Source organism: Catharus ustulatus, chromosome 1 (genome assembly GCF_009819885.2).
Source record: "Catharus ustulatus isolate bCatUst1 chromosome 1, bCatUst1.pri.v2, whole genome shotgun sequence".
NCBI lineage: Eukaryota > Metazoa > Chordata > Aves > Passeriformes > Turdidae > Catharus > Catharus ustulatus.
The window spans coordinates 2,268,311-2,283,716 of NC_046221.1; the positions used below are offsets into that span (position 1 = coordinate 2,268,311).

General features: G+C 50.8%; 1 protein-coding gene across 3 annotated transcripts in view; it reads left to right on the plus strand.

Annotated features, from left to right (window-relative positions):
* Window positions 1-12,618, plus strand: part of GJC2 (gap junction protein gamma 2) — a 34,387-nt gene extending 21,769 nt beyond the window's left edge. For 2 of the 3 annotated variants that reach the window (XM_033068556.2, XM_033068572.2), the window contains one exon: window positions 10,793-12,618. In XM_033068556.2, the coding sequence (XP_032924447.1) occupies window positions 10,813-12,054 (1,242 nt within the window). In that variant the 5' untranslated portion in view covers window positions 10,793-10,812 and the 3' untranslated portion in view covers window positions 12,055-12,618. Of the gene's footprint in view, window positions 1-7,227; window positions 7,313-10,792 lie in introns of those variants that run through there. The other variant, XM_033068564.2, reaches the window with a different exon arrangement.
* Window positions 12,619-15,406: the final 2,788 nt, after the last annotated feature.

Below are 15,406 nucleotides of genomic sequence, written 5' to 3' on the forward strand. Positions count from 1 at the left end.
AATAGATAAAACAGATATCCCAGCAAGGAGTGTTGGAATCTGCAGAAGGGTTTGCTATTTCACATATTATGGTTTGGGTAAAATTTTGTCTTATCTCACAAGTCCTGCTGCCTGAGCTTCACCCCAGCTCCTGCAAGCAGAACCCTTGTGCTGGTGATGGGTTTGAGAGAGCAGAGGAGGGATGGAGAACATCTCCTGTGGGAAAGGCTGAGAGAATTGGGATTGTGCAGCCTGGAGAAGGCTTCAAGCTGACCTTGGAGCCCTTTCTTGTGGCTAAAGGGGCTCCAAGAGAGCTGGAGGGGGATTTTGGATGAGGGGTGGAGGGACAGGACAAGGGGGAATGGCTTTAAATTGGTGGAGAGTAGCTTTAGATGGGATATCAGGAATAAATTCTTCCCTGTGAGGGTGGTGAGCCCTGCACAGGTTTGTCCCTGCATCCCTGGCAGTGCCCAAGGCCAGGCTGGGCAGGGCTTTTGGCTGTGGGTTTTGATCCTGGACAAATTTATGGAGAATTTGCTCACTGCAAGCTCAGGGCCCTGCTAGAATTGAGAGGTTTCTAGAATATCAGCTTTGGTTGGCAAATTACAGATACTTTAGTGTTTGCAAAAAATTAGAATCATAGAATTGTTTGAGATCATCACCCCTAAACCCAGCCCCAGAGTTTTAAACACTTCCAGTGATGGTGACTCCACCACTGCCCTGGGCAGTCTGTTCCAGTGTAAAATTGTAAAAACAATTCTCTCTGTGAAGGATTTTCCCCTAATATCCAATCTAAACCTCCCCTGGTGCAACCTGAGGCCGTTTATTCTTGTTTTCTGAGAGAAGATGAAAACATTAAATAACTCTGGGCCATTTCTCATGGCTGTCCTGGCTGGGTGTGAGCAGTGTCTGACACAGATGAGGTGTGTGATGACAGAAATGCCACCATCACTTTTTCCACTGGAACTTCTGGGGAAAGAAAAAAAGAGTCCAACTCTCAGGGTCAGCAGCCTGACTGTGACATTGCAAAGCATTTTCCACACACCAAAGCAGCCCAAACCTGGGAGTGCTGCAGGTGTGTGCAGGAGGAGATTGGTGGGGAAAGCTGGAGGAGGTGTTGAGCATGTCCTGCCTTCAATCATGGAATGGTTTGTGTTGGAAGGGACCTTAAAGCTCATCCAGTTCCACACCCTGGGAATTCTATTCCAGTCTCTTCTCACCCTCCCAGGCAGGAATTCCATCCCAATATCCAACCTAAATCCATCCTTTTCCAGCCTAAAGCCATTCCCTGTGTCCTGTCCCTCCATCCCTTGTCCCCCGTCCCTCTCCAGCTCTCCTGGATCCCTTCAGGAGCTCTGAGCTCTCCAGATGAACATTCCCAGCTCTCCCAGCCTGGCTCCAGCCCTGCAGCAGCTCTGGGGTTTCCTCTGGATCTCTCCAACATCTCCAGGTCCTTCTTGTGCTTTTCTTGTGTGGGTCCCAGGGACAGAACTGCTCCACCTCCACTTTGGAGGTGCTGTCTGATTCTCAAGCTGTCCTTGAGGTGTTGCTGCTCCCATCCCCTTCCCTCCTCCCGCACTGACAGTGGGAATGTGGTTTTTGTGAAACTGAAAAATAGGGGAAAATGTTTCTTTCATCCTCTTGGCACCAGTCAGGGCCTCACCCAGCAGCTCTTGAGTGCAGCTCAGAAGTTGTGGATGGGCTCCCAACCTCTCCTGACCCCTTTTCCTGGGGCTCTTCCAAGCTCCCTCCCATCTCTGCCCATCCACAGGTGTGAGGGAAAAAAACCCACCAAACCCACACCTTTCTGGAGCAGCCAAAAATGTGTCCATTTCCCTTTTTTTTTTTTTTTTTTCCAGCATTCCCCAACCTTTCCCACACAGCCTGACCCCACCTGCACTAAGGCACTGCACTGCAATGTCCACATGGACAGCAGGAGATGAGCATTGAACTTTTGCACAGCCTGGGGATGGATTTCCTCTGCTTCTCATTGAATTGTTTCAATTTTTTTATTATTTTATTTTATTTTTTTTCACTCTTTTTGTACAAGTTCAGGGAGGTCTAGAGCGAGTCAAGCCTGGCTTGGCTTCACAGGGCTGGCAACACCGAGTGGAAATTTTATTGTTTCCTGTTATGAGAGCTCAGGGAGCCACTTTGGGATTTCAGGAGGAGCAGGGGCAGCTCCAGCTCCAGGATGACCCTGACAGGCGGGGCTGGAGATGCCCTTTCATCCCCACTGCTCCTCCAGCCACTTCAGGAAAGGGAAGCAAATAGAGGAGGGAATAATGGCTCGATTTGACCTCTGGCTATCGAGGCAGATGTTTTCTTTGGAGCAGGAATAAATGAAAAATGTTGGAAAGGGTTTTGCTGAGCCTCCACCTGAGTCCCTTCTTGCCCTGGTGTCATCTCACCACCACTTCAGCAGAAAGGCTCCCCCCAGAAAAAAATTAATGTGTGTTTTTCTCAAGAATGTGTCCACTGCAGTGAAATTTTCAGCTGGGAAGGGCTGGAATAAATTGCTTCTGCTCTCCAGCCTGGGTTTAAACATTTCCTCTGGGCTTTTGTTCTCCAGAATTGAATTCTTATTGTTATTTAAGTTTTTAGGTCGTTTTCAAAGTGATGTGCTTTTACCTTTCTGCAGCCATCAGCGATATCTGAAGGAAACTGTCCCATTTTCCAGCAGAAATGTTATTTATTCTGCTAACAGGCTCCAGGCACAAAGCAATGCAAACTTCACAGAAATTCCATTTCCTGACCTATCTTTGTGCTAACTGAGGCGTAAGTGTGGTCCAAATGTCATGGCAGCTCAGAGCCAGAGTTTACATTTTCAGAGTGCATGAAGGAAAACATCCCTCACCTCGCTTTCAAACACTCCTGCATTATTCAGCCAAAATCCCCACAGGCTTTGGAAAAATGTGTAAAACCAGATTTTCTCTGTTTCATCCTTGCAAAGAGCCAGAGACCAACTACATAATTCTTCCCCAGATCAAAACCTTCTTGGGTTCATCCAACAAGCAGAGCTGGATGCAGGATAAAAATCAACCTGATGATGAAAAAAATAGAGATTTTGTCTCTCTGTCCTTCAAGTGACACGTTTGCATTGGGATTGTTGTCACCACTGCCCTGAAAAGTCCACACAGAAGTTTGTGATGAAGCAGATTTTAGCAACAGAGCCTGGCACAGCTTTTTCTGCTGCTTGTAAATTTTTTTTTTTTTGAAAGAGAGTTAAGTTTCTGGCTGAGTTCTTAGGATGTGAGTCCTGGGGAGCACCCAAAGCTCTGTGTGAAGGAGGGAAGCACAGCTGGGATGGGTTTGGTGTTAAATCAGGGTGTTAAATCACAGCTGAGTCCAGCAGCACTGGGGCCATTCCCACCTGCTCCCACCAGATCCTGAGCAGCTCCCTGGGACAGCCACGCTGGTCCTGGAGCTCCACCCCCCTGGAACTGTTGGTTTGATTTCTGTTTTGGGCTCTTTCTGTCCCCAGGTGTGACCCCCACACCCATTAACTCGAGTTCTGTCCCAGTTTGGTGCTTCCAGCCCTGCTGGGAGGTGCTGGGTGTCCCAAAGCACACAGGAGATGGGGACACAGTGACACTGTTGGGTCCTTGGGGACACAGCTGGGGTTGCTGAAGGCTCCAAGAATGAAGAAATGGGAGTTGGTGACTCTTTCCCACCAGGAAATGGAAATGGAGATGTCCCAGTGGGACAAAGGAACCTGGTCCAGTGAAGGTGTCCCCACCCATGGGTGGAACTGGAGGATCTTTAAGGTCCCTTCCCACCCAAATAAACAATTCTGGGATTCCCCACAGGGCTCCACTCACCTCACCCTGCCAGCCATGTGCCACCAGAAATGTCACACTTGAACCAAACTGGCTGAAAAGGAGCCCAAATCCTCTTCCAAACCCATGGATCCCCCACAGCTGTGTGCTCAGCTCTGACAGCAGAATTAGGGGTGGAGGAGAGGAGGACACACTGAGGAGGGGGTGTCAATCCCTGCAGCCCATCCTGAAGGGATAAAACCTCAGTGTGCTCCCCCTGTGACTCTGTCACTCCCTTTCCCCCCTAACTGCCACCAAATTACTGGCACAGAAAAATAATGACACAGTTCTGTGGGGTTTTATGCTATGCAAAAGGGGAAAGAATATTTTCCAAATCCTAATATTCCTTTTTAGCAGTGCCTTTGCCACGATTTCCATCACAAATCCCTTTCAAAGTGGATGGCACCCACAGCTACCAAGGTGAGGATGAGTCCTGCATCCCACATCCAAAATTCAGGGAAAAAGGTTTAGTGAGTTAATCCCAGAGGAAAAAGAACTAAAACTGTTTTGCTCTTGCTTGTGGTGTCCAGACATTTTTCCTTCTCAGAAGGGAAATTCCATCATCTCAAAAGCCCAAATGCAAAACAATCAATAAGGTAAAATGTTGGTGTTTTTAATTTATTCCAATTTGATCACATTTGTCTCAACACAGTGGGCCTGGTTTTAAAATATTTGCACCAGGATGCATACCTTCATTGCATTTAGTTAAAAACTGAATAAATGAACATCCAAAAGAGGAAAATGAGAGAAGAAAATGACCTGACAGCACAGAGCTTTGCAGGTTTGTGCTCAGAGTGGGGAGATGTTCCACCAGGTCTCATTATCATTGGTGACAGCACTTATTTATTTCAACAGAACATTTAAATAAATATGTATAGATCCCTGCTCTGAAACACAAATGGTGCCTGGGGGAGAGGTGGCTTGGAGAGGTGACTCCCAGCAGCAGGCAGAATTATACAAAACTCCATCACACCCTTTCCCCTCTGTCTCCTCTCCTTTATTCCCATTTCTCATAGCACTGAGGACAGGGGTGGGTTTTTCCTGCACACTCACTGACGGCTCTGCTCCTTCCTCCTTCCCTGGCTGATGTTTGGTGATGGAAGCCCTGATGCTTTGGTGATGGCAGATGTTTCCTGGCCTGCCTGAAGCACAGATGCCCCAAAAAAACTTCACCCAGACTCGAGTGCTGTGTGTATAAATAACCCTCATGCTTAGAAAGCAAAGAGCCTGGAAAATCTGCCTGCCCCACGGGACTGGGACCACGCTGAGCTGCCTTTTATCTCTGCACTCCTGCAGAGCCTGGGAGCTGCTCTCAGCTGGTTATTTTTAAATAGCCAGGAACACTTCCCTGCAGCTCTGTCCCACACCAGCAGCAGCAGGTGGGGCTTTCACCACAGGTTCTTGGTGGGAATGAGCTCGTGGTGGCCGTCCCTGAGTTCTTGGTGGCAATCCCTGAGCTCTTGGTAGCAATCCCTGAGCTCTTGGTGGCCATTCCTGAACTCTGGTGGCCATCCCTGAGCTCTTGGTAGCAATCCCTGAGCTCTTGGTGGCCATTCCTGAACTCTTGGTGGCAATCCCTGAGCTCTTGGTAGCAATCCCTGAGCTCTGGTGGCCATCCCTGAGCTCTTGGTGGCAATCCCTGAGCTCTTGGTAGCAATCCCTGAGCTCTTGGTGGCCATTCCTGAACTCTGGTGGCCATCCCTGAGCTCTTGGTGCCCATCCCTGAGTTCTGGTGGTCATCCCTGAGCTCTGGTGGTCATTCCTGAGCTCTGGTGGCAATCCCTGAGCTCTGGTGGCCATCCCTGAGCTCTGGTGGCAATCCCTGAGCTCTGGTGGCCATCCCTGAGCTCTTGGTGGCCATTCCTGAGCTCTTGGTGGCCATTCCTGAGCTCTTGGTGGCCATCCCTGAGCTCTGGTGGCAATCCCTGAGCTCTTGGTGGCCATCCCTGAGCTCTGGTGGCCATCCGTGAGCTCTTGGTGGCCATCCCTGAGTCCTGGTGGCCATCCCTGAGCTCTGGTGGCCATCCCTGAGCTCTGGTGGCCATCCCTGAGCTCTTGGTGGCCATCCCTGAGTCCTGGTGGCCATCCCTGAACTCTTGGTGGCCATCCCTGAGCTCTGGTGGCCATCCCTGAGCTCTGGGGGATGTCACAGGGTGTGGATTTCAGGTGGGACAGGGATAATTTGGCCTCAGCTGCTGCATGTTCTCCATCTCACAGTGGCAGATCTCCAGTGCTTTGGAGATTTCCAGCCCTGGAACCTCCCTGTGTCCTTTGGGGGAGAAAGCTGCCACGTGCTGAAGGTGAGACATGAAGCCAGGGTTGTGGTAATTTCACTTTTTTGGAGGTTTGTTCCCCAAAAATGCCTCCCAAACCCTGTTTTTCCTGGTGTGGCATGTTCCCACAAAGGTGTGCTCATCCCTGCTCAGCTGAGAGGGCTTTTCCTTTCTTAGGTGACTAATTCCAAACGGGGAATTAACTCATCAGTAATGCTGAGTGAGTAATTAGTTACAGAGTGAGTAATTAGTAACAGAAAACCTCGAGGAATGTCACTGCAATAAAACGCAGTGCAGATTCTGCTCCTTGCAAGAACATCCAGGCAGCAAGTCCCAAGGAGCAGGAATTGCCTTTCCAGGTCCCTCCAGGCTTTTTGGGAAAGCAGAGATTTGAATTCCTGCTTTGTCAGCACCAGGGATAAAAGTTTCTGATAAACCACATGGTTTCCAACACCCCCTCACCCCCAGATCTTTCTACCCTCAGAGATCTGATCCCTTCCATGCCCTTGGGTGGATTTTCTGTCCTGATTCTCCCTTTCCATCTCAGCTCCTCAGGGATGGAGCAGGCGATCCTTGCACCTGCAGGGTTCTCAGGAGCTTTTCTTCCTGTGCATCCCCATCCTTGCTGCTCCTTCCTGCAGCTGCAAGGAGGGCAGAAAGCTTCTGTGGGTGCTCAAAATCCTTCCACCAGCTTGGAGAAAGGGGAACCACCTCCTTCAGGGACAGCTTCTCCTGGCAGTACAGCAAAGCAGCACTTTTTTCCCACCAGTGAGCTTTCCCTTCTTTTAATTTTATTTTTTTTAAATATTTTTTCACCCCCAACAGGCAAGGAATTTCTGCCAGAATGTGTTTTCCACATGTTCCCTGTTAGTCATGCTCTCACAAATCTGTTCCCAGTGCCATTGATGCTATTAATTCACTCCCGACCGACACAAAATCCCAAATTCCAGGCAGCGCTCCTAAAACCAGCCCCGGCGGCTTGTTTGGATTTAAATCCCGTGCTTTTCTCTCGCCTGGTGTGTCTGTAGAGCACCTTCCCAGCTTGTCCCGAGGCTTGGCGAGGGGCAGGAGGGTGGGCACAGGCAGCAAAGGCGGGGTCTGGCAGCGCCTTAAATACATCCCAAGCGCTGGAGCACGGCTGGAGCGAGCCTGCGGGGCTTTATCCAGGGCGAGGAGGGGGGATCGGAGGCACGGGGATGTCGGTGGAGGAGGGAAAACCACCGCGAGAAGCATCATGTCTCTGTAAGTAGATTTTTTTTTTTTTTTTTTTAATTTTCCCTGCAATTCAGGCAGCGGAGCGAGAAGAGTGCAGAATGGAAGGGCATCCAGCTAGCACTGATTCATATATATATATATATATATAAATTATTATTATTATTCTTTGGCATATTTTAGACTCAGTTTTTAAAGTTTTCCCAGTTCCCCCAGCTGTGGAAGGCTCAGTGGGTTTTGGGAGCTCATTCCTGTGCTGGTGACACAGTTTTGGATACTTTGGGAGTTGGTTTGAGCAGTGCAGCCCCTCCTTTGTAGCTGTTTCAGAGTGAAGCTTGCAGCCTGTGTGTGATTCCTACTCTGTGTGTCACCTCTGGAGGTGGATTGTGATGGTGGATGGATGAATGGATGGATGTCACAGCCACAGGGATGGGGAATCCTTTCTCAGGGATAATTGAGCTGCATGAACCACCTCATCTAATCCATCTGTGGATCCACCCAGATGTTTGGGGGTTTTTTTAACTTTCACACTGCACAGAGGAGCTGGGTCTGTAGCAGGTGGGGAGAAGCAAAAATCCATGTTCTGTGCTTTAATGGTTGGGATTGTGGGGAGAGGAGACACAGCCTTTTCCTAGTGCCAATCTATTCAAGCCTTTCCTTGGAAGCCTGTTTTATTTAGAATTGATTCCAAACCATCATGGTGCACTAAACCCCCACCCAGGCAATTAAAAGCATTGAAATCCCACAGTTTAATCTTTGTTGCCAGGGAGTCCCAAACCCCACTGGAAGCTGAACCAAACTGATTTGTAGGGAGGGAGTTTTAGCTCATTTTTAGCTCGTTTCCTTCAACTCCTGCTCTCACAGTTCCAGGAGGGACAATCCCAAGGTGTGACCCCACACAGAGGGGTCCTGGGGTGCAGGAACAGCTCGTTGCTGCTTCCTGCAGATGTTCCTGCAGATCCAGATGTGCACAGAGGGCTGAGCTGCAGGGGCAGCACCCACAGCTCAGGGTGGTAGCCAGGGATGATTTTCTCAAATCAACAACCCATCCCTTGTTATTTTACAGTTTCTTTCCTTTCCCTTGGCTCAGGAGATTTGGGAGCAGTTAATTGGGATCTCCCCTCTACAATGAGACAGGGGGTGCTTTGCTCACAACCCTGACAAATACCAGTTCAAAACTTGAATATTGACTCCAAAAGCTGTCACAACCTTGGTCAGACCCCCACAAAGGGCTCCTGGGAGGTGCATTGTGTCCATGGGTAACATTTGCAAAATGGTGAATTATCCCAGAAACCCTCCAGGGCAGCACTGAATTTTGGATGAACTGCTCTACAGGACATTCAAAGTGCATTTTTAAGAACAATTTGGGGCTTGCAGCTAATTTGGGGTGTAGATGGGGGCTGGACACCTGCATGGGGCCAGTGAGGTGGGGCTGCACACCCGGATGCTCCACAGACAGATGCACCATGCCCCACACCCAGCAGGGTCTTCCCTTCCCAGCCCCTGTCAGCTGGAGCTTGGCTGAGTGCCTGGGTGAATTCTGCAAATCATTTCACACCCCAGTTTGCCCTGATCTGAATGTGAACACAACAGAGGAAGAGTTAAAGACCCCTTAGGGTGTACCCGCTGTAAGGAAGAAAAAAAACACAAATGCAGTACTCAAAGAGGGAACTTCCCCATCTCACCCTTGAATAAACCAAATTTCCTCAATAAATAAAGAACATCTCAGTGGGCATCACTTTCCATGTCCTGCAGTGGCTGAATTGTCCCACCTGCACAGTTGCACTGATCAAGGCACCACTTTTGGGGCAGGACAGGGGGAGAGAGGAGAATTTCCCCACCTCTCCTGGCTCCTGACCCAGCTGTTTGTGCCCTCCCTGCCTCAGTTTCCCCAGCACAAGCCCAGCACCATCTGCAGAGCGCTCCCACAGGCTCAGCCCGGCGTGTGAAGGCTTGGGGGCTTGTGTTCACAGGGGATTTGTTTGATCTGGAAATAGCAGGGTTAGAAAATTCCATCTGCCTGCTCTCGAGAGCCCTCGACAGGGGCAGCGCTGAGCAAACCAGCGCTGAGCAAACCAGCTCTGCTTGGTTCCTGTGCTGGGAAGCAGTGGGAGCAGAATCGCATTCCAGAACAGGGGGATGTGGAGAACAGAGCGGGACACGTTTCCCTTCCTGCTCTCACCATGGAAATCCTGCAGCAGTTTTGTGTCTGCAGTGCTGCCAGGGCCAGGCTCGTGGCTCTCAGCATCATCCAGGCAGGCTGGATGGGGCTTGGAGCAACCTGCTCTAGTGGAAAGTGTCCCTTCCTATGGAACAAGATGATTTTTAAGGTCCCTTACATCCCCCAAAATTATAGGATTCTGGGATTTTATGATGCTTTTACTCCCTGGATTTTTGCCCCCAGCATGGATTCTTCTCTCTTCTCTTCTCTCTTCTCTTTTCTCTCCTCTTTTCTCTCCTCTTTTCTCCTCTCTTTTCTCCTCTCTTTTCTCCTCTCTTTTCTCCTCTCTTTTCTCCTCTCTTTTCTCCTCTCTTTTCTCCTCTCTTTTCTCCTCTCTTTTCTCCTCTCTTTTCTCCTCTCTTTTCTCCTCTCTTTTCTCCTCTCTTTTCTCCTCTCTTTTCTCCTCTCTTTTCTCCTCTCTTTTCTCCTCTCTTTTCTCCTCTCTTTTCTCCTCTCTTTTCTCCTCTCTTCTCCTCTCCACTGTTCTTAGGGTGCAGGTGCTTTCCCTTCTGCTCTCATCTCTCAATATCTGTGCCAGTCAAGCAGTGAAATTGCCTCCTGCCTTCAGTGCTGCCTGAGGTCACCCAAGGAACTCGGGCTGAGGCTCCACTGCAAGTTAAGCTAAACACAAAATGTTTTTTATGAGCTCTTCCTCCCCAGCTGTCCAGGTCTAATAAATGCATGGTTTTCTCTTGAAAGCTTCTCAAGGTTTATTTTTGAAACAGTCTGTATTTGATTAAAGTTTTGTTTTGTTTTGCTTTGTTTCAAGAGGAACTTAAAAGGGACACCAGCCTGTAAACATAAATATTCCCATTCTTTCACTGATTCTTTGCATTTTTCTGGGTTTGCTAATGAAAGATGTTTCAGCAGGGCACTCCACTGCTCCAGCCCTTAGCACCCTTTAAGGGGAGAAATTTTTCCTAATATCCAGTCTAAACTTTCTCTGGTGGTAATTGAGGCTGTTCTCTCTGCTTCTGTCCGTGTTCCTGGAGCAGATCCCAAACTCCCCCTGGTGTCCCCTCCTGGGAGATGTGCACAAGAGCCTTCTGAGCCTCCTTTTCTCCAGGCTGAGCCCCTTTCCCAGGAATTCTCCAGTCCCATCCCCAGCCCTGTTCCCTTCCCTGGACACTCTCCAGTCTTTCTTGTCACAAGGATCCCAAAAGTGACCCCAGGATTGGAGATGTGGCCTCACCCATGCCCAGCACGAGGGACACTCACTGCTCTGCTGCTCCTGCTGGCACAAGACGTGACCTCACAGCCCTGGTTTTCATTCCCCCCTCTCCCTGCAGGTTATAACTGAGCAGCCCTTATGACCAACATGAGCTGGAGCTTCCTCACCCGCCTGCTAGAAGAGATTCACAATCACTCCACCTTCGTGGGGAAGGTCTGGCTCACCGTGCTCATCGTGTTCCGCATCGTCCTGACGGCGGTGGGGGGCGAGTCCATCTACTCCGATGAGCAGAGCAAGTTCACCTGCAACACCAAGCAGCCGGGCTGCGACAACGTCTGCTACGACGCCTTCGCGCCGCTCTCGCACGTCCGCTTCTGGGTCTTCCAGATCATCATGATCTCCACGCCCTCCGTCATGTACCTGGGCTACGCCATCCACAGGATCGCCCGCTCGGCCGAGGAGGAGAAGAAGTTCAAGGGCTTCAAGAAGAAGAAGCAGTTCGCCCTGAACTGGCAGGCCGTGCGCAACATGGAGGACGCCATGGAGGCCGACGAGGAGGAGCCCATGATCTCGGACGACGCGGCCGAGCACGACAAGGCCAAGGCCAAGCCCAAGGAGCAGCAGAAGCATGACGGGAGGAGGCGCATCCAGCAGGAGGGACTGATGAAAATCTACGTCTTCCAGCTGCTCACCCGGGCTTCCTTCGAGGTGTGCTTTTTGATAGGGCAGTATTTGCTCTACGGGTTCGAGGTGGAAGCGTATTACGTGTGCAACAGGGTCCCTTGTCCCCACACCGTGGATTGCTTCGTGTCGCGGCCCACGGAGAAGACCATCTTCCTGCTGGTGATGTACGTGGTGAGCTGCCTGTGCCTGCTGCTCAACATGTGCGAGATGTTCCACCTGGGATTCGGGACCATCCGCGACGCCATCCGCAACCGCAAGATCAACAGCTTCCGGCAGCCCCCCTACAACTACGCCTACCCCAAGAACATCTCCTGCCCTCCCGAGTACAACCTGGTCGTCAAATCCGAGAAATCCACCAAGATCCCCAACAGCCTGATGGCCCACGAGCAGAACTTGGCCAACGTGGCTCAGGAGCAGCAGTGCACCAGCCCGGACGAGAACCTGCCGGCGGATCTGTCCACGCTGCACAAGCACCTGCGGGTGGCCCAGGAGCAGCTGGACATTGCCTTCCAGAGCTACAGCAGCACCCAGGCCAACACGCAGCCCTCTCGGACCAGCAGCCCCGCCTCGGCGGGCACCGTGGTGGAGCAGAACAGGGCCAACACCGCCCAGGAGAAACAAGGTGCTAAACCCAAGGCCTCGCTGGAGAAAGGCAGCTCCAGCAGCAAAGATGGGAAGACGTCTGTGTGGATATAACTCTGCCGGGAAGGAGAGAGGGCGGCGTGAGCGGGGTTTTTATTTCGGGTTGTTTCTGGTTTTCGGCGTTATCTCGCGTTTGTTTCGCAGGGCACGGTTTTTGTGGGGGAGTCAAGAGAGTGAGAGGAGTTTCGGACTGATTCAGTGCTGTCTTCCAGTGTGTTAACAAAAGACATTTCTTCCCTGTTTCCAACGTGTTCTCCAGCTGGGAGTCTCCAGTAACAGCAAACCCCAACACCTCCCAGCCCCTGGTCAGCCCCGGAGCCCCCAGCAGAGACTGGACAATGTGCTGTGGTGGGAAGAGGAGCTGCTGGTGGCTCAGCAGGGAAGTGAGGCTGACAGGGATCAGCATGGCAAGGCTCCAGTGCTGCAGGCCAGGCAGTGTTTAATTACTAAATACCCTTAATCAAATTAATTTCCCGTCCTTTGGTAAGAAAACCACTGACATATTGCAGGGACCTTCGTGGCAGGCTCATAGCTGATCTGCCTGGGCTGGCAGATGCCAAGGAAAGCCTTGGATGCTGTGAGCCAGAGCTGGCACCCACGGCAGGTCTGGGGCAGGAACACAGCGGCTGCCTCGCACAGGGAGACCTAAAACCAGCTCAGGGCTGAAAGTTTCATCTTCTCTTCCTCTGCGTCGAAGCAAAAAGCAAATCTGCTCCAAACCCTCCGGAGCAGGAGCGAGCAGTGACATTGCATCCTACTGGTGCCTGTGTAGCACTTGCTACAGATGTGATGGGAATTGTTGCAGTTACAGAGTTTTTAACAAACTGCTGCTTCACATCATCTGAAAGTGCCTTTATGCAACCAGGAAAACAAAAGTGTAAAGGGTTCAGGCTCCTTTACTTGCTGAATTTTAGACGATCGGCATCGGGAAATTTGTTTTTCTGATTGATCGAGGAAAAGCACTGTTGGCAAATTTGTTTTTCTGATTAATCCAACCCTTATAAATAGTGGCAGGTGGCAGATCTATGCATAGTGTGTCTCTGGTGTGTGTGTGTGTGTCCATGTGTAGATACAGACACGTATGAACATGGGTGTGAACGTAGACATAGAGAGGTAGGTGTAAATGTAATATCAACCCTCTGCTCCTTCCACAGCCTTCCACCTCCCCTGAGAAAACCCAGCTGCTCCAGGGCTGGGGCTGGTCTCATCCTGGGGAACTGGGAGGGTTCCCAACTTGCTAGGAGGATTTGCAGAAGATCTGGCTTCAATGGGGACAGCACCAGGACAAGAGCAGGAAGTTTTTCCTGAGTTTATGAGGATTTTTTTTTTCAGCTGGGCTTGACTTTAGGGGTGGTTTTCATGCACTTACAGTACTTTGGGTGCTGCTGAGCTCCAAGGCTCCTACAGCTCTTTGCCAGAGCGTGGTTTCATCCCCACCACAGGGAACCCAGGTAGGCAGAGCCTTCAAGATCAAACCTGTTGCAAAAAAAGTAAATTCTCCCTGACCACTGCACTGTCCCTGTGCCAGATTTCTTATCCATGGGATATTCATGGCTTCTCACTGGACATCACTCTCATGTCCTTGAGATCAGTCCCTAAAGGCCCTGAGGATGCCTGTTCCCCGTGTCCAGCCCTTTGGCCATTCTTGGGAACAGAGATTTTGGATACGCTCTTCATCTCCTGGGAACTTGGGCTGAGCTGTGTGATGTGTTAGAGAACAGCCCTGAAAAAAAACAAAAAGCAGAATTAAAAGGGAAGCAGAGAAATATCCTACAAGGTATCCAGCAGCAAATATTCAGCTTTGTGTAGCTGTCTGGGGAACGCTTCCTGGCTGGTTCCTGGTCCTGCTGCAGGCATTGGTAAAATGCCTGGAATGCTCTTTGCTCTTGCAGCTTGGGATTTTCCCCTCACAAATGGGTGACAGGATCCAGGAGGAGGATCAGCACAGCAGAAAACAGCAGTGACATCCATCCATCCATCCATCATCCATCCATCCATCCATCATCCACCCATCCATCATCCACCCATCCATCATCCATCCATCCATCCATCCATCCATCCATCATCCACCCATCCATCCATCCATCATCCACCCATCCATCCATCCATCATCCATCCATCATCCATCCATCCATCATCCATCCATCCATCCATCATCCATCCATCCCCTTCTGCTGGGAGTTTTGTAGGAAAGGCTCAGAAAGGTCACACCATATCCAACCATATCCAACTTCTCTGTTTGTCCTTGTCCCACGTTGGGAAGGTGCTCTCTGCTCTGGGGGTGTGCTGGGCAGAGCAGGAGAGGCTGGGTGCTCACAGGGGCTGCTGTCACCTGCAAAAATGCCAGCAGGGCCACAGCCCAGGCTGCTGGGGAGAAGAGAGAGGTGATCCTGGGTGGAAATTTATTCCCTGGTCACTGCAGCTGTCCTTTACATCAGTGGGACTTCTCTTTTGTTCCCAGCCCTGTGTCCCATGGGAAACTGTGTATTTAAAGTCATGATCCCTAGGGAAGGATGGAAACTCTGAGGGTAACCATGGCTGGATGCTGCCTGGCTTCTTCTGATTCCTTTTCCATGAGCAACACCACCCCAGCCCCAGATAAACTTGTGTTTCCCACAGGATGCTGGAAGGCACCGCCCAGAGCAGGATTTGGGATTCTGGATTTCTCCTGCCCCTAGCAGCAACACCTCCCTCAGCACCACTCATGGCCTGAGCACTTTCTGGTGACTCAGATCTGCCCCCCAGCTCCTGCTGACCTGCAGATCCCCCCAGGAGTCACCACAGCAGGGACAGGAATGTGACTCCCTTGCAACTGCTCCAGGAAAAATCTTGGCAAACACCTTGTGGGTAAATTGAGGGGCAGATTTTAAACCAAAACCACCCAGACCTGCTGAACTCATTAAAGCCAGTCTATACAGCAAGGCTGCACCTGCTGCCCCAGCAGTGCCCATGGGAGGAGGTTCCAGGTTCAGAGCAGGAGGGTGGGAAAGGACCACAGATCCTATTGCCAACTTTCCACCATCAAATGACTCCCTGAAGGGTGTCTGCAACCCCATGGAGAAGTCTCATGCCTTTAACCTCTGCATGTTTTGGCTGTTTGGAGACTGTTTTCACCCTCAAACCTGCTTTAAGCTGAACACTTCAGTCTCAACCTTTCTCCAAGGGCTGCTTTTCTAGTGTGGTTTTTCACTGTCTTTAGACCAACACCAGCCACCTCGTGTCTTCCCAGCAGTGTGGCAGTGCTGGTACTTGTGCCACCTTCCCTCCCTTCTCCTCTCCCTGCACCCTGGTCCTCCCCAAACCTCATCTCCTGCAGGCCTGGGCACTGCTCCCCTCTCCAGAGGTGTGGCTGTGCAGTCAGAATCTCCCTGCCCTCCTTCAAAGCCCCTTTTCATTGTCACACAGC